The sequence below is a fragment of the Tenrec ecaudatus genome, chromosome 17 (assembly GCF_050624435.1).
Source record: "Tenrec ecaudatus isolate mTenEca1 chromosome 17, mTenEca1.hap1, whole genome shotgun sequence".
Taxonomy (NCBI): domain Eukaryota; kingdom Metazoa; phylum Chordata; class Mammalia; order Afrosoricida; family Tenrecidae; genus Tenrec; species Tenrec ecaudatus.
In genome coordinates, this window is record NC_134546.1 from 27882216 (window position 1) to 27901281 (window position 19066).

The 19066-nt window shown below is 42.5% G+C and overlaps 1 protein-coding gene across 6 annotated transcripts in view; it reads left to right on the top strand.

Annotated features, from left to right (window-relative positions):
* Positions 1-19066, top strand: part of CRIM1 (cysteine rich transmembrane BMP regulator 1) — a 228893-nt gene that overhangs the window by 36546 nt on the left and 173281 nt on the right. For 3 of the 6 annotated variants that reach the window (XM_075535936.1, XM_075535932.1, XM_075535934.1), the window contains exons 2-3: positions 12356-12529; positions 18535-18597. In XM_075535936.1, the coding sequence (XP_075392051.1) occupies positions 12356-12529; positions 18535-18597 (237 nt within the window). The remainder of the gene's footprint in view (positions 1-12355; positions 12530-18534; positions 18598-19066) is intronic. The other 3 variants (XM_075535933.1, XM_075535935.1, XM_075535937.1) reach the window with 1 other exon arrangement.

The following is a 19066-nucleotide window of genomic DNA, read 5'->3' on the forward strand; positions in this document are numbered from 1 at the left end:
AGCGTCAGTGTTCCCCTTATAGACCTATTAATTATTAAATTAAGCTATGAGGGTGAGTTCGTTTCCAGACCTGAAGGTGGTGACTAAGGACCATAGTCAGGAGTGGGGTTGGGGGTGGGGTTTCCACTTGTTTCTATTGGACCAGTAAGCCTAAATTCTTTCTGCTGCTTTTTCATAACTGAGTTTTGCTTCATATTTTTCTGCATTCCATCCAGGACCTTTTAACACAGTCCCTTTTAGAACCGCTGGTAACGGTAGCTGGGCATCATCTAGTTCTTTTGGGCTCAAGGTGTAGAAACTGATGTTTGCATCCAATCAATCCATTGGACTATTCTGCGTCTTCTGTTTCCTTCACTCTTATTTCCTCCAGGTGGGGAGCGACCAATAGTTGTGTCTTAGGTGAATAGCAATCTCTGCTCACTAGAATAGAATATTGTCTTTGTGGAGTTTGCTACAAGACTGTAAATTTTTATGGAAGCAGACTTTAACCCTCAGAACAGCTGGTGGGTTCAAACTGCCTATATTTTGGTTCGCAGCCAAGTGCTTAACCACTCTGCCCAAACCAAACACAATCCCAGGCCGTTCAGCCATCCCAACTCAGGACAGCCTTGTAGGCCACAGTAAAACTGCTGAAGTCGTCACGGAAGTTGACAAAGGACCACATCTTGCTTCTGCAGAGCACAACCCTTTAACCACCTCACTGCCAGGGCTTCTTGAATCAAAATAAGGTTTATGTGTTGTAGCTGATTATGGTTAAGGTCTCTTAAACTGTAAGTTCCACTTTCATCTGATGTTTATCTCATGCGGTGTTTTTCTTGAAGAAACTCTCTTCTAAAGACTCTTCCACCATCTGAATTTTCCTCGTTGTCATCCTACAGTACCTTGTAACGTGTTCTTCCTTTGTGCCTTTGAATGGATGCATCAAGAGAGTTTGATTTTTTTTTTTTAGGCTAGTATTTTACTAAGTTAATGATTTTCTAGACATGTATTTTTGAACACATTTTTATTGATTTCTAATTGCAATGTTTACAGGTTAGAATATATTATCTATTATTTGGTTATTTGGAATTACTGAGGTCTCTTTGGTAGGCAGTGTTTGGTTGATTTTATAAGTGTTTCAAGTGGTGGGCAAAACAGCAACAAAAATTAGTCTCTGGTGTTTGGATCTAACACTCTCTTGCCATAAATTTTACGCACTACAGTGTATCATTCAAGTCTTTTTATATCTGTATTTTTATTTTGTTTGTGTGATCTATCAGTTTCTGTAAAGACTTGCTAATATCTTCAACTATCATTATTATTTTGTCCATTTCTCCTTTGGCCACATCAGTTGTGAATTTGTCTACTTTAAGGCTACATTTCCATAGAAGTATGTGTTTCTTGGTGTGTTTCTCTTTCGTAACCATCTGTCTCTTGATCTTTGTCAAATTATATTTATAAGGTATTAAAACTACTACATCTGCTTTTTCTGGATAAAATTTGTAATCTTTTAAATCAGCAGTTCTCAATCTGTGGGTCACCACCACTTTGGGGGTTGAACGACCCTTCCACAGGGGTCGCCAGATTCATAACAGAAGCAAAATGATAGTGATGAAGTAGCAGTGAAAATCATTCTATGGTTGGGGTCACCACAACATGAACTGTGTTAAAGGGTCACAGCATTAGGAAGATTGAGAACCACTGTTTAAGTTCCGTGTTCTGGTGACTGAAAGTTTATTTTACTGCTCTTGTTCTAATTGTTGCAGGTGTCGGGTTAAGGTGTTGATTTTGGTTCTCTCCCCCCTTTTTAAAATGTGTACATTTGTTGCTATAAATAGCACATTGAGTACCCACAGAATGTGAGTCAGCATTTTGTCTATGACCGTGTGACTGTAGGATCTGTTGTTCTGGTTTGTTTCAAAGAATTAAAAAATGTCCTTATTTCTTCAGTTATCCAGAAGTGTTTAAGGAAGGTGTTGCTCATTTCCTTGTATTTTATTTCCCCCCTGGATCTTCTTGTTGATTTTGGATTTTATAGCACCGTGATCTGAGAAAATGGTTTGTAAAATCTCAGTGTTCTAACGTGTTAAAGCTTGCTTTGGGTCCTAAACTGTGGGCTGTTCTGGAGAATGTCTGGTGTGCTGGAAAAGACGGTTCATGGGGCTGCTGCTGTTCTGTTGGGCGGACTTTTCTGTTGCTATCTGAGAGGTCAATTGAGGCAGTTGTATGATTTACTTTTTCTGTGTCTTTATTGAGTGTCCCCCTCCACAAGTTATGTCCTTCCTTGAGATGGATGTGTTGAAATCTCATACTATTACTGTAGTATTGCCTATTTCTCTCTTAAATTCTATAGGTGCTTGCTTAAGGCATTTTGAGGGTCTTTGAGTATATAAATGTTTATTATAGTTATGTCTTCTTCAGTTGTCCCTTTAGTCACTATGAAATGCTAGTCATGCCTCTTATGATAGATTTTGCTTTGAAGTCATTTTGTCAGAGATTAAGATTACCACTCTGCTTTAATTTTTAGTTTTACATCCTTTGAGTTTTAGTCTAATTTTGTCTTTATATCTAACGTGTATTTCTTTTAAGCAGCCTATTGATGGGTCTGGATTTCTTACCCATTCTGCTTCTCTCTGTCTCTTGACTGTGCATGTGAACTATTTACCTTGGGTGTCATTATTGATACATATAAATTTATTGCTGAAAATTTTTATTTTGTTGGCTTATTTGTTCCATGTAATTTTCTGTGCCGAGTTCTTTCTGTGGGTTTCCTTGTCATTATTTTCTTTGCTAGTATTGCGTTGTGTACTAGCTTTTTGTGGTTTTCCTTTATATATTTTGATGAGGTGTTCCATTTTCTTTGTGGTTATTCTTGTTCTTTCTCTTGCGAACTACTTGCAACAGAACCTACACGTATTATTAGAAATGTGTTACTATAAATTGATTAGTACATTCGATCAGCATTGCTTACTTTTCAATGAAATCTCCACTTGGAGATTATATGAATCAAAGCTTGTGCTATTTGTTACATGCTCGAAGTTTGCCTTGGCTTAAGAGTTGATCTTCCGCAAACATTTTATATACATACCGTCTTAATTCCATTACTTTTAAGATTCAGGTTTTTGCCCACTGTGGTATATCTATAGTTGCATATGTCAAGCATAGTTTCACTCAGTGGAAAGGGTTGCAAAACAGATTTTTGTCACATGAATCACATCTACTGATAACCCTAATTTTGCTCTTCCTGCTTTGCATGGAGAGCAGTGACAAGAGGGGAGGGAAAGGAAGCACCCGTGTGGGGAACATCCTTCTCTCAACTCCAAGCGCAGGGCTACACCCGAGTCCTTGAGCTGAGCCGACCGCCTGAGAACAGCCAGCGGGGAGTTCTGGGAGTCGAGAGCAGCAATTGTACATTACGCTGGAGTTTCTAGACTGGCATGGAAAGAGATGCCAGTATTAGCTATTTGCATCTTACTGTAGCCACAGGGATATGTGAACAGCTGGAGAATTAATTTGATCTATATTCCCAGAAGCCTCTCCCCTGCCAACAGAATTCTATTACTGTGAGCTTCTGAGTATGTACTGTGAATTTGTTTCCTGCTTTTTAATATCAGCTGTAGTGTATTTTGAGTAAGTGGATTGCCGCACACTGGGGTGCAGCTGTACCTTGGATTGGAGTAAACTCCATTGACCCAAAGAGCTTCGCGGTAGAAAGGTAAGGCTCCGCCGAGTATACAAATGCCTTCCGCCTGGGGAAGGCAGCGATGTCCAATGAACAGCCGCCCCTCCGTCCAGTAAAGACGGCCACACTGGAAACGTTGATTTCACGTAAATGGCATTTTAGATACCTGCAAGAAGATGGCACGCTGTGTTGGAGGGGCTAGTGTGCCCCTGACCCGTTCCCGGGGGAAGCCTCTTCCTTCGCCCTCCTCCTTCCCTGCTCTCGGATCCAAACTGCCTAACCGTCTTTTTTGCATGGAATCTTTGTGATCAATGTGTAGAAGGAAGGAATTTCAGGCGTTATCAGAGGTCCTGGAAGCTGCTTTGTGGCACAGAAAGGCAGAGGCCAGGGGAGCGCCGCAGATGCCTGGTGGTGATGCCACCGAGGCGCAGCCTGGACGTCCTTGAAAACAAACCGCTCGCCTTCTGTGGAAAGCATCGCTACACAGAGAGATTTGTGAGAAGAGCAGAGTTGGGGCACGGTACCCCAAACCAGCCCGACGGTGTATACAGAGCGGACGGGCAGAGAGAGAAGCTAGAATCAAATCACCGGTCAGTCCCCCCAGCATCGGTCCTGGTGGTGCCAGGAACCCACCCTTGCGCTCCACAGCGTTGGTGCGGACAGGCCTCCTCCGCTTTCTTCAGCATCTGTTGTTTTGTACCACAGAGGAAAATGTCTCTAGCCTTCTCGTTTGTCTTTGCAGCCTTTCCCGGTAGCTTACCACAGTGGGGAGTTCACCCACGACAGCAGCCATTGCTTGCACCATAGGAAAGACTTTATACAGATTATCAGCTTTTTCTGAAGAACCTCATGTATTGCTGAGACCTTCCTTTGAATTGTGAGAAAGCTCTTCCTTGATCTTTTTATAACGTTACCATGCTGCGAAAAATTGCATAGGAATCAATTCGATGTCTGCGTTAGAATGACAGGTTTCTTCTGTAGGGATTCTGTGCTAGCTGAATCATAAGAAAGCATTGTGTTCTCATGATTCAACAGTGACTGCTCAGAGATCATGTATCGAGGGTCCTTTGCCATTTCCCAGCCCCGGGTCTCGTGCAGCCTTGGCCCAGGTGGTTCAGCACAGTGTATTCCCTTTGAAGTGCACTTCTCCAAGGGTGGGCTGTGGCCCCCTTGCTGGAGGGGACTTCAAGAAGCTTTCTGGTGGGACACAAGGTCAAAGGTACTTTCTAATAATATTGAAGCAAAATGTGCTTTTAACCCCCTGTCAGCCTTTGCCTGCTGGTGCAAAGGCAATGGTAGGTCAAATGGGAAGCATCTTAGTACGGAGACCGAGCTGCTAAGTTGTACTAGCAAGTCTTTGTTCGTTTTTATTGCCATGCACTTGCAGTAAAATAAAATTTAAAAAAATAAAACAAAAACCATTTACCTTTAAGAATGCCTCTGGTAAAGACAGTACAAATGATTATTTTATAAATTTCAACACGTAAGGAGATTGCATCTCACTAATGTTCCGCGGGACAAAGGTTGGCAGTCCAACCCACCAGCCACTCCAGATGAGAAAGATAAGGCTGGCTGTCCTCTCGGAAACTTCATGAAGAGCCGCCGTGAATTAGAGTCTGCTTGATGGCAGAGGGCTTGGGGATGGAATGGGGCGGGCCTAACTGCACCGCAGTGGCTGTCGAGAGGGAAAGCATTCAGCTCCGAGGTGTCTTCACACTTCCCACTGGCCGGAAGCTGGATTTAAGAGTTTGAGGTACAATGCTGACATGAAAGTGCCACCATCGTTCCATGCAATCACTTTGGGTTGGTAAAATGATAGACTTACTGCTTCTGAAAAAAAAAGTTGATGTATCCAACTCTGTAGTATAGTATTCCCATACTGAGATTTTTGCATACTGTATATACTTGAGGATAAGCCGAGTTTTTCAGCACATTTTTAATGCTATTTTGATGGTAAAATTAGGTGCCTTGGCGGTTATTCAGGCCGGCGTATACTCCAGAATATAAAAGGTATATTTCTGATGAGAATTTTTACATAATCTTTTCAGGGCATATTAGATCTCTCTGATTTTTATATTTAAGCAAAGTAACATTTGGCATCTTGTTTGGAATCTCATAAAAGTTGCAAACTTAAGTACACATATGTAGTGGTATCAGAATTGTCTGACCTTTGAGACAAGGAAACTCCGTGCACATTGTCAGCTTGGATAGCAGGAAAACACCACCACCCAAAACCTCAAAACAACAAAAACAACAACCCTACTTGCTAGGAAATGGCTAAGGGGCAGTGTCTTTCTTTAAACTCTTTCCATCCTAAAACGTCCACGGATAAACCAGGAACTAGGAGAACAGGGAATTAGAATCTCGATCCTTGATTCTTATGCAGTAGATGTAATTAACTTAGGATATAATTTACTGACGATATTTAACTATACAACCAAGTCCTGTTAACACTGGTGGGCTTCCAGTCTTTCTATTTGTGCTTCTATCAACAAACCTTACCAAGTTTTTTTTTAAGTAAATGCTTGTTGGTCTTCTGTTGAATTATTTGAAAGCATGATGTAATAGAAAATCTAATGAAAGAATGAAAGCATTTGTTTCGGAAGTATGATGATATTTGATCCTTTAAATCAAGGTTAAGAGAACTGTTTGACAAGAAGAAAAAGAGACTCTAGATTAGGATGGAGACAGAATTGAAATGGTTTTCTCCCAGAGAAGGAAATAAAAACATAGAAGAAAATGCTGAGTGAAAGGTCAGAGAAGCTTCCTGACTGGACCATGTGGCCATGATGCTTCCTGAAGGAATACTCTGGCTCACCTGTGCATCTTCAGGTGTAGCAGTTTGCTTCTGCCGAGAAGCTTCTGTAAAGGAAGCCAAGTGAAACCGTATGGAACCAGGGAAATCATCAAGGGCAGTTAACCTTTAGATCTGAATCCACATTCAGGGAAAATGATTTTCCTGTGGAGACACAGAGAAAAGCACCTGGCAGTTGAAAACATTGGCTCTGAGATGGTTTTTTTTTTTTTTTTTTTTGAAGGACTGTTGACGCCAGCCAGGTGATAAGAGGTTCAAATCTTAAGAGTGAGCTGCGATAGAGACTAATGATAAGTGATGCTTATGGAGAAATGTGCCAGAATATAGCTCAGCGGGTCTTTAGATCATGTGCCCTGTACCACAGTACTTACAGGTTTTAAAGAATAATTTATTTGATTTTTTTGCTGGCTTTGAGAATATACGCAGCAGGACATGCACCAATTCAACAATTTCTGGTGCACATTTTAGTTGACATCGGTTACATTCTTGAAATTGTGTAACCTTTCTCACCCTCTTTGTTAGGAGATGTTCCTCCCTGGTTAACATCAACTCAGTGAGCCCTAAATGTCTCTCAAATCTTTTGAGTTGCTGTCAGCACGATGATTATACAATGTGTGCTGTTGAACTCCGACTCATAGTCACCGATAGGACAGAGTAAAATTGCCCCAGAGTGATAGAGGCTGTACTCTGTATGTGACAGAATGCCAGGTCTTGTCTCCCTTGAGCTCTTTCAACTTGTGCCAGTAGCATCTGCATGCTTAACCATTATTCATGTCACCACCAAAACCTACACCAAGCCCATGGCTACCTCATAGATGTCAACGCATACCAGCCCTGTAGGACAGTAGAATGATCCCCTGGGGTTTCTTAGACTGTACGGAAGCAGACTGCCACATATTTTCCCTGTAGCTTAGCTGGTGGCTTTTAACCACTTAGAGTAACAGCCCAATCTTCAACCACTGAGGCACCAGCTTTGTACTAAGCCCCTGGGGCAGGGGTCCTCAAACTGCGGCCCACCGAGGATATTTATCCAAGCCATTGGGTGTTTTTGCCCCGTTTTGTTTTTTACTTCAAAATAAGATATGTGCAGTGTGCATAGGAATTTGTTCATAGTCTTTAAAAAAAAAAAAGCCGGCCCTCCAACGAGTCTGAGGGACAGTGAACTGGTCCCTGTTTAGAAAGTTTGGGGAGCCCTGCCCTATGGACAGATCTTGAAAGAGCACAGTGTTCAGGGCAGACATCCTTTACTACTTAGAAAAGCTGTGGTCTGGCTTTAATAAGACATCAGGGCATGTTTTTTTTTTAAGGTTAAGGATCTCAGGACAATCGTTTTAGGGGTTCGTCAGGGATCATAGCTCTAGGATGTCTGGCTCTCCTATGGATTTGAAATAGGGATATGTGTCTCATTTTATTGATTAAAACACTTTGATATCTTAAAACCGTTTTCCCGTGTGTGTGTGTGTGTGTGTGTGTGTGTGTGTGTGTGTGTAAGAGAGAGAAGTGGGGGTGGGGGTGGGAGAGTAGAATGAGAATTAAATTGGTTGGTTTTGACACACGATGATCCCATTTGTCCCAGAGTAGAAACTACTCCATAGTGTTTTTCTTGGATGTAATCTGGAAGGAATCTCTTAGTGGTGTATGGTGTAAAGGGTTCAGCTCTGGACTACTAACTGGGGGGTTGGTTATTAAACCCACTCATAGGCACCTTGGAAGTAGGGCTTAGAACTCTGCTTCAAAAAGATGACAGCATGGAACTTGTCGGAGCAGTTCTGTTCCGCACACCTGGGATTGTCATGAGTTGGAATCAGCTCAGCAATGACTAACAGTAGTCTTCATGGATGCAGATTGCTAGGCCTTTCTTCTGTAGTACCGCCGGGTGGGTTTGCACCACCAACGTTGAGGTTAATAGTTAAGTATGAAATGTTTGTACTACCCAAGATTTCTAAGTGCACATATATTTTGTTATGTATAATGTATATATTTAAGTAAGACTGTTACAATTATACCTTGATCATACCCAAAGTAAACCCACTGCCATTGAGTCAATTCTGACTCGTAGTGATGACCCTAGGCAAATCACTATTATAGTTTTTGCACCCTGTTCCCGCTGTTTGGGGGAAGTGGATAAAGAAGAGAGTAAGCTAGACTCCTGCCCAGGAAGAGTCAATTTTCCCAGGGCTGCTGAGTAAACTTTATTTACATACAGTAACTACGGGACTTGAACACTTCACTGATAAGAGTCCAAAGACTGTAGAGCCTTCAGTATGGATCACACCTCCACAGAAAACCCCTTCACAACTGGATCAGTAAGTAACAGCCTGATAAAGGGAGAAAACAACAAAATCACAAGGATTTCATTTTACTTGAATTCATCGTAAATACCCACAGCAGCAACAGTCAGAAATCAGTGTGCTGGGTTGGGCAGAAAGGCCCTCTTTATTTTTGTTTTAAACTCTTCATTAGGAATTAGCTGAAGATTTACAGAGCAGATCAGCTTTTAATCAATAATGTATCCATATTTCTTTCCACTCACCCATTTTGTCCCCCTCTGTGTATTACCACTTTTCTCTCCCTGTGTCCGTCTGTCTATCCAGCTCCTTTTCTCACCCTCTGTCCACGGGTTAGGGCCACACTTTTCGTCTGAAGTGGGTTATTCTAACATGGGGCTGAGTTCAGTTCCAGACCTGAAGCGGGAACCAAGTCTTGTAAGACCACGTTCTTAGGAGGCACCGCCAATCTCTGTCCAGGGAATAAGCCTCGTCTCTGAGTTTTGTTCCACATTTTTCTCCCATTCCATCCAGGGCTTTGTAACGTGACCCTTTTCAGAACGTTTGCTAATGCTAGCAGAGAGCCATGGAGTTTTGTCTCCTGGTTGTGGAGACTGATGTTTGCATGGCCCGTTAGTTCATTAAACTCATTCTTTCCGTGTGCAAATGACCCCGTAAAGTCTCAAAGACGTGTCACCTTGTGGACTAGGGAGCGTCTGACCCAGACAATGCGACCATGCGATTGTCACTTGACTCCTAGGTATGGGAAAGTTGGATAGTGAATTAGGTAGACTGAGCAAGGGTTGCTGCAATACAGGTGTATTGGAAGAAGTACAGCCAGAATGTCCCTTGGAGGTGAAATGGCAATACTTGGGTCACACGTACTTGGGTATGTTGTTATCAGGGAGAGCCAGTTTCTGGAGAAGGGCAGCATGCTTGGTGAATTAGGGTCAGACCCCAAAAGGAAGAACACCCTCGGAGAGGTGGGTTTACACAGTGGCTTTCACAGCACTGCCTGTGAGGGTGATCAGGGATAGGCGGTGCACCTTCTGGTGCACGGAGGGTCGCTGTGCTTTGGAGACCATTTGTGATGCCCCCAATAACAAAGCCCAAGACTAAAAGGATGTTCAAGGTCTGTGCAGATTGTTCTTGGGGAGCACAAGCGTTCAGATCAGCCTACTTTCCTGTACTTGGGGAAGACTGCACGAGGCAACACTGGAACCAGGTGGTGATGGAGAAGGAAGTGTTCTGGGCAGATGCTAATCCATGAGCAGAGGCAAGGAAGCGAGCTATGATTGAGGCTTTGAGGCGAGATCCTTGTGTGCTTAGTGTATGGCTGTGTGTGGGATTAGTGGGAAAAGTAGGCATAAGCCCTATCATGGAGTGTCTTTCTTGTATTTCACAATAAAGGACTGAGAATTTGTTCTTTTGTTGCAGAGAGAACCCATGAACCATGTGTTTGTGATTGGTGGTTTTGGTAACAGTGTGGGGGTAATTGGTGGTTTTGGTAACAGTGTGGGGGGTAATGTGTTAGAAGGAAAGGAGAATAGTGATGAGCTGGCTTTGGAGGACATTGGATTTCAGGACTTGAGGAAGTTCTGGACAGGTGGGAAGATGATGAGTCTGTTGTAAAGGAAATGCTGAGGTCTAGTCAACTCAGTGTGGTGATATAATTGTACACATTTACAAAAGCAGTAAAAAAGATGTGCGTAAAATGCTTAGGAGCAGGATGTGAAATAAAAAGAGATAGTTTTCCAGTGGTTCAAGCTTTACTTAAGTTTCATATAAGTTTTAAAGTTCCTAAGATTGACCTAAAAGGAGCCCTAGTGGTGTAGTGGTTCAGCATTGGGCTACTAATTGCAAGGTCCATAGTTCGAAACCACCAGCTGCTCCATGGAAGAAAGACAAGACTTTCTACTCGTGTAAAGAGTTACAATCTCCAAAACCCACCAGGGAAGTTCTATCTGTCTTTATAGGGTCATTATGAGTCAGAATCAATTCCGTGACTGGAAAAAAAAATAACGATCTATTTTTAAGTTACAAATGGTATAGCTTATAGTCACAAGATTTCTTCATGTCAGATTTCCACGATCTGGTTTAGGTCTTTGTTACTAATAGCATGTCAACTGTCAACGCTAAATGTAGAGAAAATAAATCATTTAGATGCACTGTTTTATTATAGATTACAATGGAAGGCTAAGTATCACCTCCTTTTCAAAATACTGGCTTCTTATATTGCTTTCTGAGAGTAATTTAGTAATTTCACTGTTGCTCTGAAGATAGGAATGCACCTTTGTGTGTACACATGCATGTCATATGTAAGGACCAAATAGAGGTTACAGAGGAAAACAAATTTTAAGAGAGAAATTGTGTTTCTGTGTAAACATTGAATCCAAAAGATAATCATTTTACTCAGAGCTCAGACCTTGATCAATCCGTGGTCCTGGTTTCTTGCAATCAAAACACAGGAAGGCTGTCTAGTCTCCCTTTTCAAAGACCTGCCCTGAAGCTCTTTATATTGCAAGTGATACTCATTTAAAGACCCCTTTGACATGAAAATTATTTATTTCGATGAATCATTTGCATAATTATTGCAGTCAGTGGGTGATGACACTAGAAGTAAAAGGTAGTTCTCAAAAAAAAGAAAGAAAAATCTCAGCTATTTGCTTATGTGATCTCCTATAAAAACAAACTTAAAAAAATTCTTAAGATGGTATGCATACCTGCCTTGGTTTGAACAAACATGTACTAGGTATCTAAAATCCAAGCACTTTAAAAAATTCTCTCCTGATAATGGTTATCAGAAACATGTTTACTGTGTAACAGTACCCAGGTAGGGTGAGATAAAGCATCTATTTAAGATAATATTAAGAGGGAGAAAACCCACAAAATGCCCCAGGGAGTTGTAGAGTGATTGTCTGGTTTCCTGTGAGAGCTGATTTGGGTCTGATTAAAATCTACCCTATTTCTTAAAGCCCACGATTGGCACAGTGTGATTAGGTCTCAGTTTCAGAGCTCAACCAAGTGTCTCACAGGGCTGCAGCTCTCCGTTGTGTTGCTGTTTCTGGCTTTGGTTGTGGGTGATGATGGATGACTGGACCTGCACCCAAATCCACTCGAGGCAGTCTCCTCCCCCGTATCTCGTTCTTGACACTCCTTGTGGTACCTGATTTAGGATTATTTATTAGCTGCGAGAAGAGCTGTTTTAAACCTGAAGCTGGTCTCTATAAGATAAGAGTTTATAAAATGGTTTTCAATAGATGGTTTTGTAGACTAACAAGTGTAACTTCTATAATTAAACATGGAACGACCCATGTTTAATATTTAAAATATGGGTGGAATCTCAATGGTTGCTCTAGTAACCCGTAAGAGAAGCAGTGGTTTGGGGTTGCACATCAATAGCTATGTAATATCTACACATGTGACTCGCTCTGTCTTACAATGATTAGGCAGTACGTTGGGTTTCGTATATTTGCAAAATTTCAAATAGACTCTCTTCCACAAATTGCAGGGGTCAGAATTCAATGATATTGTTGATATCACTGGGTTTATAATGCTCTTCTATAAAATCAGATGCAAACATCCATCCCCTGGTTGTTCATTGTGTTCCAGATGAAAACTGGGATGAGGACCAGCTGCTTGGCTTTGAACCATGTAACGAAAACCTCATCTCTGGCTGCAATATCCTCAACGGGAAATGTGAATGCGACACCATTCGGACCTGCAACAATCCCTTCGAGTTTCCAAGGAAGGATATGTGTCTTTCAGCTCTAAAGAGAATTGAAGGTAAGCATGCATCTTCATTACCCTCTGGGTGTGAACCTCAAAGCAGCTCTTACTCTGAGCACTGGCCCTATTTGAGCCTGAAAGGGCAAGCGCAAGCTGACAGAGACCAGCCGTTTGTATAACCCCAAATGCAGTCCGTGTCATTAAAACTTGCCAGGTGCTGCTGTGGTGGTGGTGGTGGTGGTGTGCGCACGCGTTGTAGCTTTCTGGAAGCCATGGGACAGTGATGCCTTAGTGGTGTGAGCAGGGGCGTCCATACCAGCTTGCCGAGGTCACCCCTGCATTACGGATGATTTCATGAGTGGTGTCCTTGAGATCAGCGTCCCGTTGTCACCAGGTCCATTCCGCTTGGTTGACCAGAGGATGGGGCTCCACGAGGAGAGCCTGCGAATTAGCAGTGCGGCTCCTCTGACGAGAGAGTGGCTCTCTCCAGAAGACATGGCAGAATTGTTTAGTGGGCATTGGAGGTGTGGTAGGTTAGGTTTGCCCTGCAGGGCAAAAATGACATGGGTGTAGATGGGTCATTGGCCATTTTACTCTGTGGGAAAGTCAGAAATGACACTAAAGCAAAAAGAAAATTATCTCAAGATGGCCATGACTTTTTGTATATTTGCACGGACACCCTAGAAAAAAGATTGAAGCCTCAAAAATGAGAATTCATGATGTTGGTAATCATGAGTGACTTGCCCAGAACATGATGCAGTGCGTCACCAAGGGGCACACCCTGCCTTGAAGGAGCCCTGGTGGTGTGTGGGTTGCATGTCGAGTTGCTAACCGCAGGGGCAGCCATTTTGAAACCACCAGCTGCTCCACAGAAGAAAGATGAGGATTTTTTATGCCCCCCAAATTTATTGTAGTCTCAGAAACCCACAGGGGCAGTTCTACTCTGTGTTGAAGGGTTGCTAGGAGTCAGAATCTAGTTAAATCTGGGCTTGGGAATAGAAAGACTTTTTCACTAAGACAGTGTTGTATATAACTTTTCTCTCTGGAAGCGTGTCATTCCAAGATGGGGTCATGTCACACCAAGGATTTGGCTTGTCCAAAATCAAGCTCTGATCTGGGCAGGACTGAAATTTCTGAGTTATGTTTCTTTCTAAGTGATATTAAATAATAAAAAATATGACCTTTACTATAGTTTCTAAAGCAATGCCTCTCTGTTTTCCAACATTGCCGAAACATGGCAAGAGAATGCAGTAGGAAACAATAGAAAGAGAATTAACTTTTCAGAACCCGAAAGGATCTCCTAAGTGAAAAACTGAGATCTCCAGAGTTGATTAGTAACAAGCCTAGCCCTGCCCGTTATTCTTTCCATCGCAGCTTGATTTTAGACAATAAGGTCATGTGCCCAACTCAGGCGTATTGCCTCATGCCCTTGGTTCACCACCTCTGCCACTCAGATGGCCTGCCCCAAATTTGCAACATCAGTGTGTAAACATTGGGAGATAAAGTGGCCCCTTGTCCATGTAAACACTTTTATGAATGTAGCTATTTTCACCTATTTGGGGTGATTTTTGTAAAACCCTGTAACAGAAGCCCTGTTTCTGTCGCCCTTAATTCAGTCAGGAAGCGTTCCAAGTGGATGTGTATATCACTGTTGGTAGGCGCCCTTCGAATTGGTTCCAGCTCACGAGTTCTGCCATTGTCTTTGCTTAGGCCGCCTTTCAAGTCATTTCAAACGGGGCTCTTGAGCACGCCATCTCACTAGTTTGAAATGGAACAGATTTTGACTCTATGTCTGATATACCGTCCCAGTATTTAAGTTTTGTTTTAAGACTATCTATTAACACAAAACTAGGACAGTTACATTTTTTATTTGTTATGGAACATATTTATGATCTTTAAAACATAGTCATTAACTGCACTGATTTCTTAAAATGATTCTTAAAAGGCGGTGTACAAGATCCAACCCTTTCAATTTTGAGTTCATTTCCACAGGAACAAGTATTGTATAAGATTCAATTTCTTTAACTCTTAAAATAAGGCCTCTTTCAGATAGTCTCTCTATAACAGCAAAGTAGATTGGTTGAGATCATATAAAGTTAATGTGTCTTCTACTGGCAGTATTTTCTTGTTCAAAAGAAAAGCACCTTGTAATATGGAAATCCTTATAAGTTAGTTTATAAGAATTTCTTCTCTACTGAGGAATATTTTGGAGAGGATAACAACACTACTGATACTCAGTTATATATCATTTTTGGAATAACTAAGAGATGGTATAGTACTATTATATAATTAAGTTGAAAACACATGATGTAGAGTTGGAATGCTTTAGGAATTTGGACCAAGAAAATATTTCCTGGATTGGTTTCCTAGATAAAGTTACAAGGAGGAAGTAGAGTCTGAACAATTTAGAATTTGGACAGTGGGGGCTCACGCCAAGGGAGTGGATTCCAAGAATATGAACAACACGGACAAAAGAATCAAATGTAGAAATACAAACGTGTGTGACTCACATATAAAGTATGTAGGACACGCGGCTACAAGAGCAATGTTTGTGTTGGTAAGGAAGAGGAAATAAAAATGAGGAGGCAAGATGGACAGCCAGACTGGCCTGCAGGGAGCTCCCGGAAGTGCTGCGGGTTCCTGAGCAAGGAAAAGCAGAACGTGTGAAACCAGTGCTCCAAAGACGGCGGGTGTGGGTACAGAATGTGATGGCTCAGAGGGGCACGAGACTGCAGTCCTAGGCGTCTTAGAGTCGCTTCAGCTAGAGACTGGACTAGGTGCTCTCTGGGCCAACAGTGAGAGGAAACACATGGTTTGGGGAGGAAGAACCCGCAGTATGTGCTAACACCTAAAGAAGTAGAGAAAATCCAAAGTGGATTCTGGGGCTTCTAACCAGAAGTAGTAGGAAAATGATAATGCAAGTAACCAAATTGGAAAATCTTTTTTAAGGCGCTTTGGTTTGAAGGAGAACTGACAGAATGGAGTGGCGGCTCAGTCATGGGCGCTGTAGACTCGACTGAGGCTTTACAAACCGTGGGAGAGGGTACCGCCTGTGTGAGCGACGCCATTCAGAGAGAGACGCCGTTACGGCCACAGAGGGAATGATTGCAGGAGCTAAGTTCTTAGAGGACAAGGCAAAATTTGGTCTGTTTCTCAGCAAAGCATTAAACCTGGGTCATCAGCAGACATAGAGATGGAAGCGGGGATGGTGGGGCTTTGAAGAGAAAGAAGAGAATGTGCATCTCCGAGACAGGAAGCGTGAACTAACGAGGAAAATATGGTAGAGTGCCAACCAGTGTTGACAGCTCACATAAGTGAGTGGTTACCAATGCGAAGGAAGACCGGTCAGCAGGTGGGTGATTTCCCCCAGCTCTGCTGCTGGGGCACAGTAAGTGGGGAGGTGAATCCCAAGATCGATATTTTTCCTGGCAAGTGTGATAGAAGGAGGTACAAAAAGGGATTAGGGGTTACACAAATGTAACTGTGGTGGCAGAGCATGTCATCTACACTGGCAAGGAGACAGTGGTGTAGTGATTCCCTGGTAGGGTCACTGACAGATAGGCCCTGGTGATCTAGAAGTGTTGCTGGAGGAGGGTAGCTGAGGAAGTTTGTGAGAATATTTGAGGTCAAGATTTCAAAAATGGAACTGCCCTTGGTTATGGTAGGGCTAGGATATAACCGTGGGCATACTTGGCTGAAGGGGGGGAATAAAGGACAGGAGCATGGAGTTGGGAGGTCAGGGGCTGAGCCAAGGTGACTTGTCCACTTGGGTGTTCAATTTGCTACATAGAATGAAGGTAGGGATGATAGTAGAGGGGAGGAACTGAGCCAGAAGGTCCTCCAGGTAAAGGTAACAACATCCTTGTGTTTGGTGGGATAGCCTGATTGTGTACGTTTCCAATCAACAAGGATGTGTTTTCAAAGGGTGATGTAGCCATGAGAACAAAGAGGACAGCTACCTAACCCCCGTAATGTATGAACTACAGGCAGTAAACACTACCTTACCTGCGAGGGCATCAAGGGAAAAGGATAGCCGGGAGGTCCCCAGGTTTCAACTAGAGCATGAAGGTAAAGGAACCCCCCCCGCCCCCCCCCAAGATGTTAAAAGGAAGGCACTGGAGAGTTTGCTGATGGCAGACTATGCATTCTAGAAGGCACAGTAGATGGATTCAGAGGTGGGTTATGAAGTGATTATGCAGAGCTAAGGTGAGATGAGAGTTCAGTGGTGAATTTGGACTTGGTTCTGCTGGTCTCTTGTAGGTGAATAGTTAGGTCTAGCTGTGACTTTCGTCTGGGGACGGTTCTCTTGGGCAGTTTATAGTGTTAAGATGGGTGGACAGTGTTGCTGATAGGGTGGGGGGAGGCGTATTCTTGCCAGAGTGTGATGGTAAAACATGGATTCCCCCTTTCACTAAACTTTTGGGAGTAATGTCAGGAAGGATTTTTAAACAGAACTACAACCTTAAAAAATTGTAGAATTCACTGCAGGCTGTTCAATACCATATTTATAGATTTATGGAAAATATTGATAGCATCTGGGCATTGATATGATTCCTGTCATTTACTTATATTTGCTTATAGAGAATGAGTTGATCTTGGATTTTACCTACTATTTATTACCTATAATGTATGTGCACACTATTATAAAATTGGTTGGTCAAAGGTTTGTTAGATTTTTTTTTCCCCCAAGGCAGAGGAGGAAGCAAGGTCATATTGCTTCCCCAGCTCTAGGAAAAACCTGTTCACATCAAGTCGTCTCTGAGTCATAGCAACCCCAGGACAGGTAGAACTGACTCATGGTTTCAAGGTTGTAATCTTTACAGATTCCCATAGAGTGGCTGGTGAGTTCTGACTGCTAGCCTTTTTCATTTAGCCTATCTGTGCTATAACCACTGTACCACCAGGGAGCTGTAATTCTATGCCACCCTCCCTATATAGCAGTAAGTTTGTATGTACTCGATAAAACGAAGTAAGTGTGCACAGGTAGAGAAGGGAATCAAATCAGCAAAGGAGAACCAAGCCTGTGCAGCTGCCCCAAGTTTTTCCGGGGGGGGGGGCACTCCGGGCTTCATAATAGTAATTAATGTTGACCACAAAGACTTCCAAGGTTTAATGAATGTGACTCCATGTGTGGAGTAAGTAGCTCAAGACTAGTATTTCTTAAATTTTGTAATGCAGAGAGGTTACAATCAGTTAAGGAATCCTGATAGCACAGTGGTGAGGAGCTCAGCTGCAAACTGAAAAGTCGGTCGTTCAAACCCTACCAGCCGCTTCATGGAAGAAAGATGTGTCAGGCTGCTTCTGTAACCATTACACGCTTGGCAGCTCTTGGGCGATTTTTCTCTGTCCTACATGCTTGCTGTGAGTCAGAGTCCGTTTGATGACAATGAGTATAATAAGTTGAAGAGAATAATTACAAATATGAAACCATGCCAAGCTCTATAAAACCAGGGATGTACTTCACAGTGAAAATAATAGTCATTTATTCATCCAACAAATACTTATGTAATGCGAATATGTGCTGGGGACTATTTTAGGGACTGAAGGTACATTCTACTTGGAGCTTATTTCTCAACTGTGTGTGTGTGTGTGTGTGCACATAACATACAGATGACAAGCAATACCATATACTCTAATAAGAGCTCTGAAAACCAATTGTCAGCATGCTATGACAGAAGTACTTGGAAAGCTGCTTTAGATAACTAGGGATGTCAGGAAATTTCTCTCTGAAAGGATGGTAGAAATTGGAATGCAGAAAGGAGTCGGCCTTATGATCTGCATGAGGAGATAATTTAGTGCATAGGGCGTATAGGAAGTGCAGACGTGCTAAAGTGAGCTCTCCCTTGACTTGTTTAAGGTATGACCAGAAAAATCAAGGTGGGTGGGAGTAAAATGCAGAGAGGTGGAGGTGTAAGGTATGCAGTTGGAGAGAGAGAAGAGCCAGACCACCCGTGGCCTTCTATAGTACCTTGAAGCATTTGGATTTTGTGCTGAGTATATATGGAAATTGTACATGGCTTTTTGAGAAAGGGAATGCCACAGTTTTATTTGTATTTTCAAAGATCAATCTGGTGAAGAAGAGACTTTTGGGGCGGAGGACACAAGAACGGGGACAAAGTCTGCAGGTAGGAGGTCCTTTTGTAGTTCAGGTAAGAGGTGCTGATGACTTCGGCCTGAGAACTGGAGATGCAGAGAAGTGGTGGATCTGAGATGTGGTTTGGAAATACAGTGAACAGCACTTGTTGAGAGACAGCATGTGGGGGACAAGGGAAAGAGGATCAAAGAGTAGTTAAATTTGGGGTTATGTAAATGCAATGCCCTTTATTTATTAGGGGAAGGTTCAAGTTTGAGAGAAGATTCAAGAGGTTGGTTCTGAATAACTTAGACATGACATCTACGTGGAATTGTAATCATTGATACAATCGACCTATTTACTGCATAGGGTTCATACATGCATAGCTCCAGGAGAGGTGCACCAAGGACTACTGAAGATAGATCCCCGAGGAAAAATTGGTTCTTTCCAGAAAGAGGTACAATATACTTGGAGATGACAGAAAAATAAAATTTAAATTAAAAACAGCCCATTCCACACTG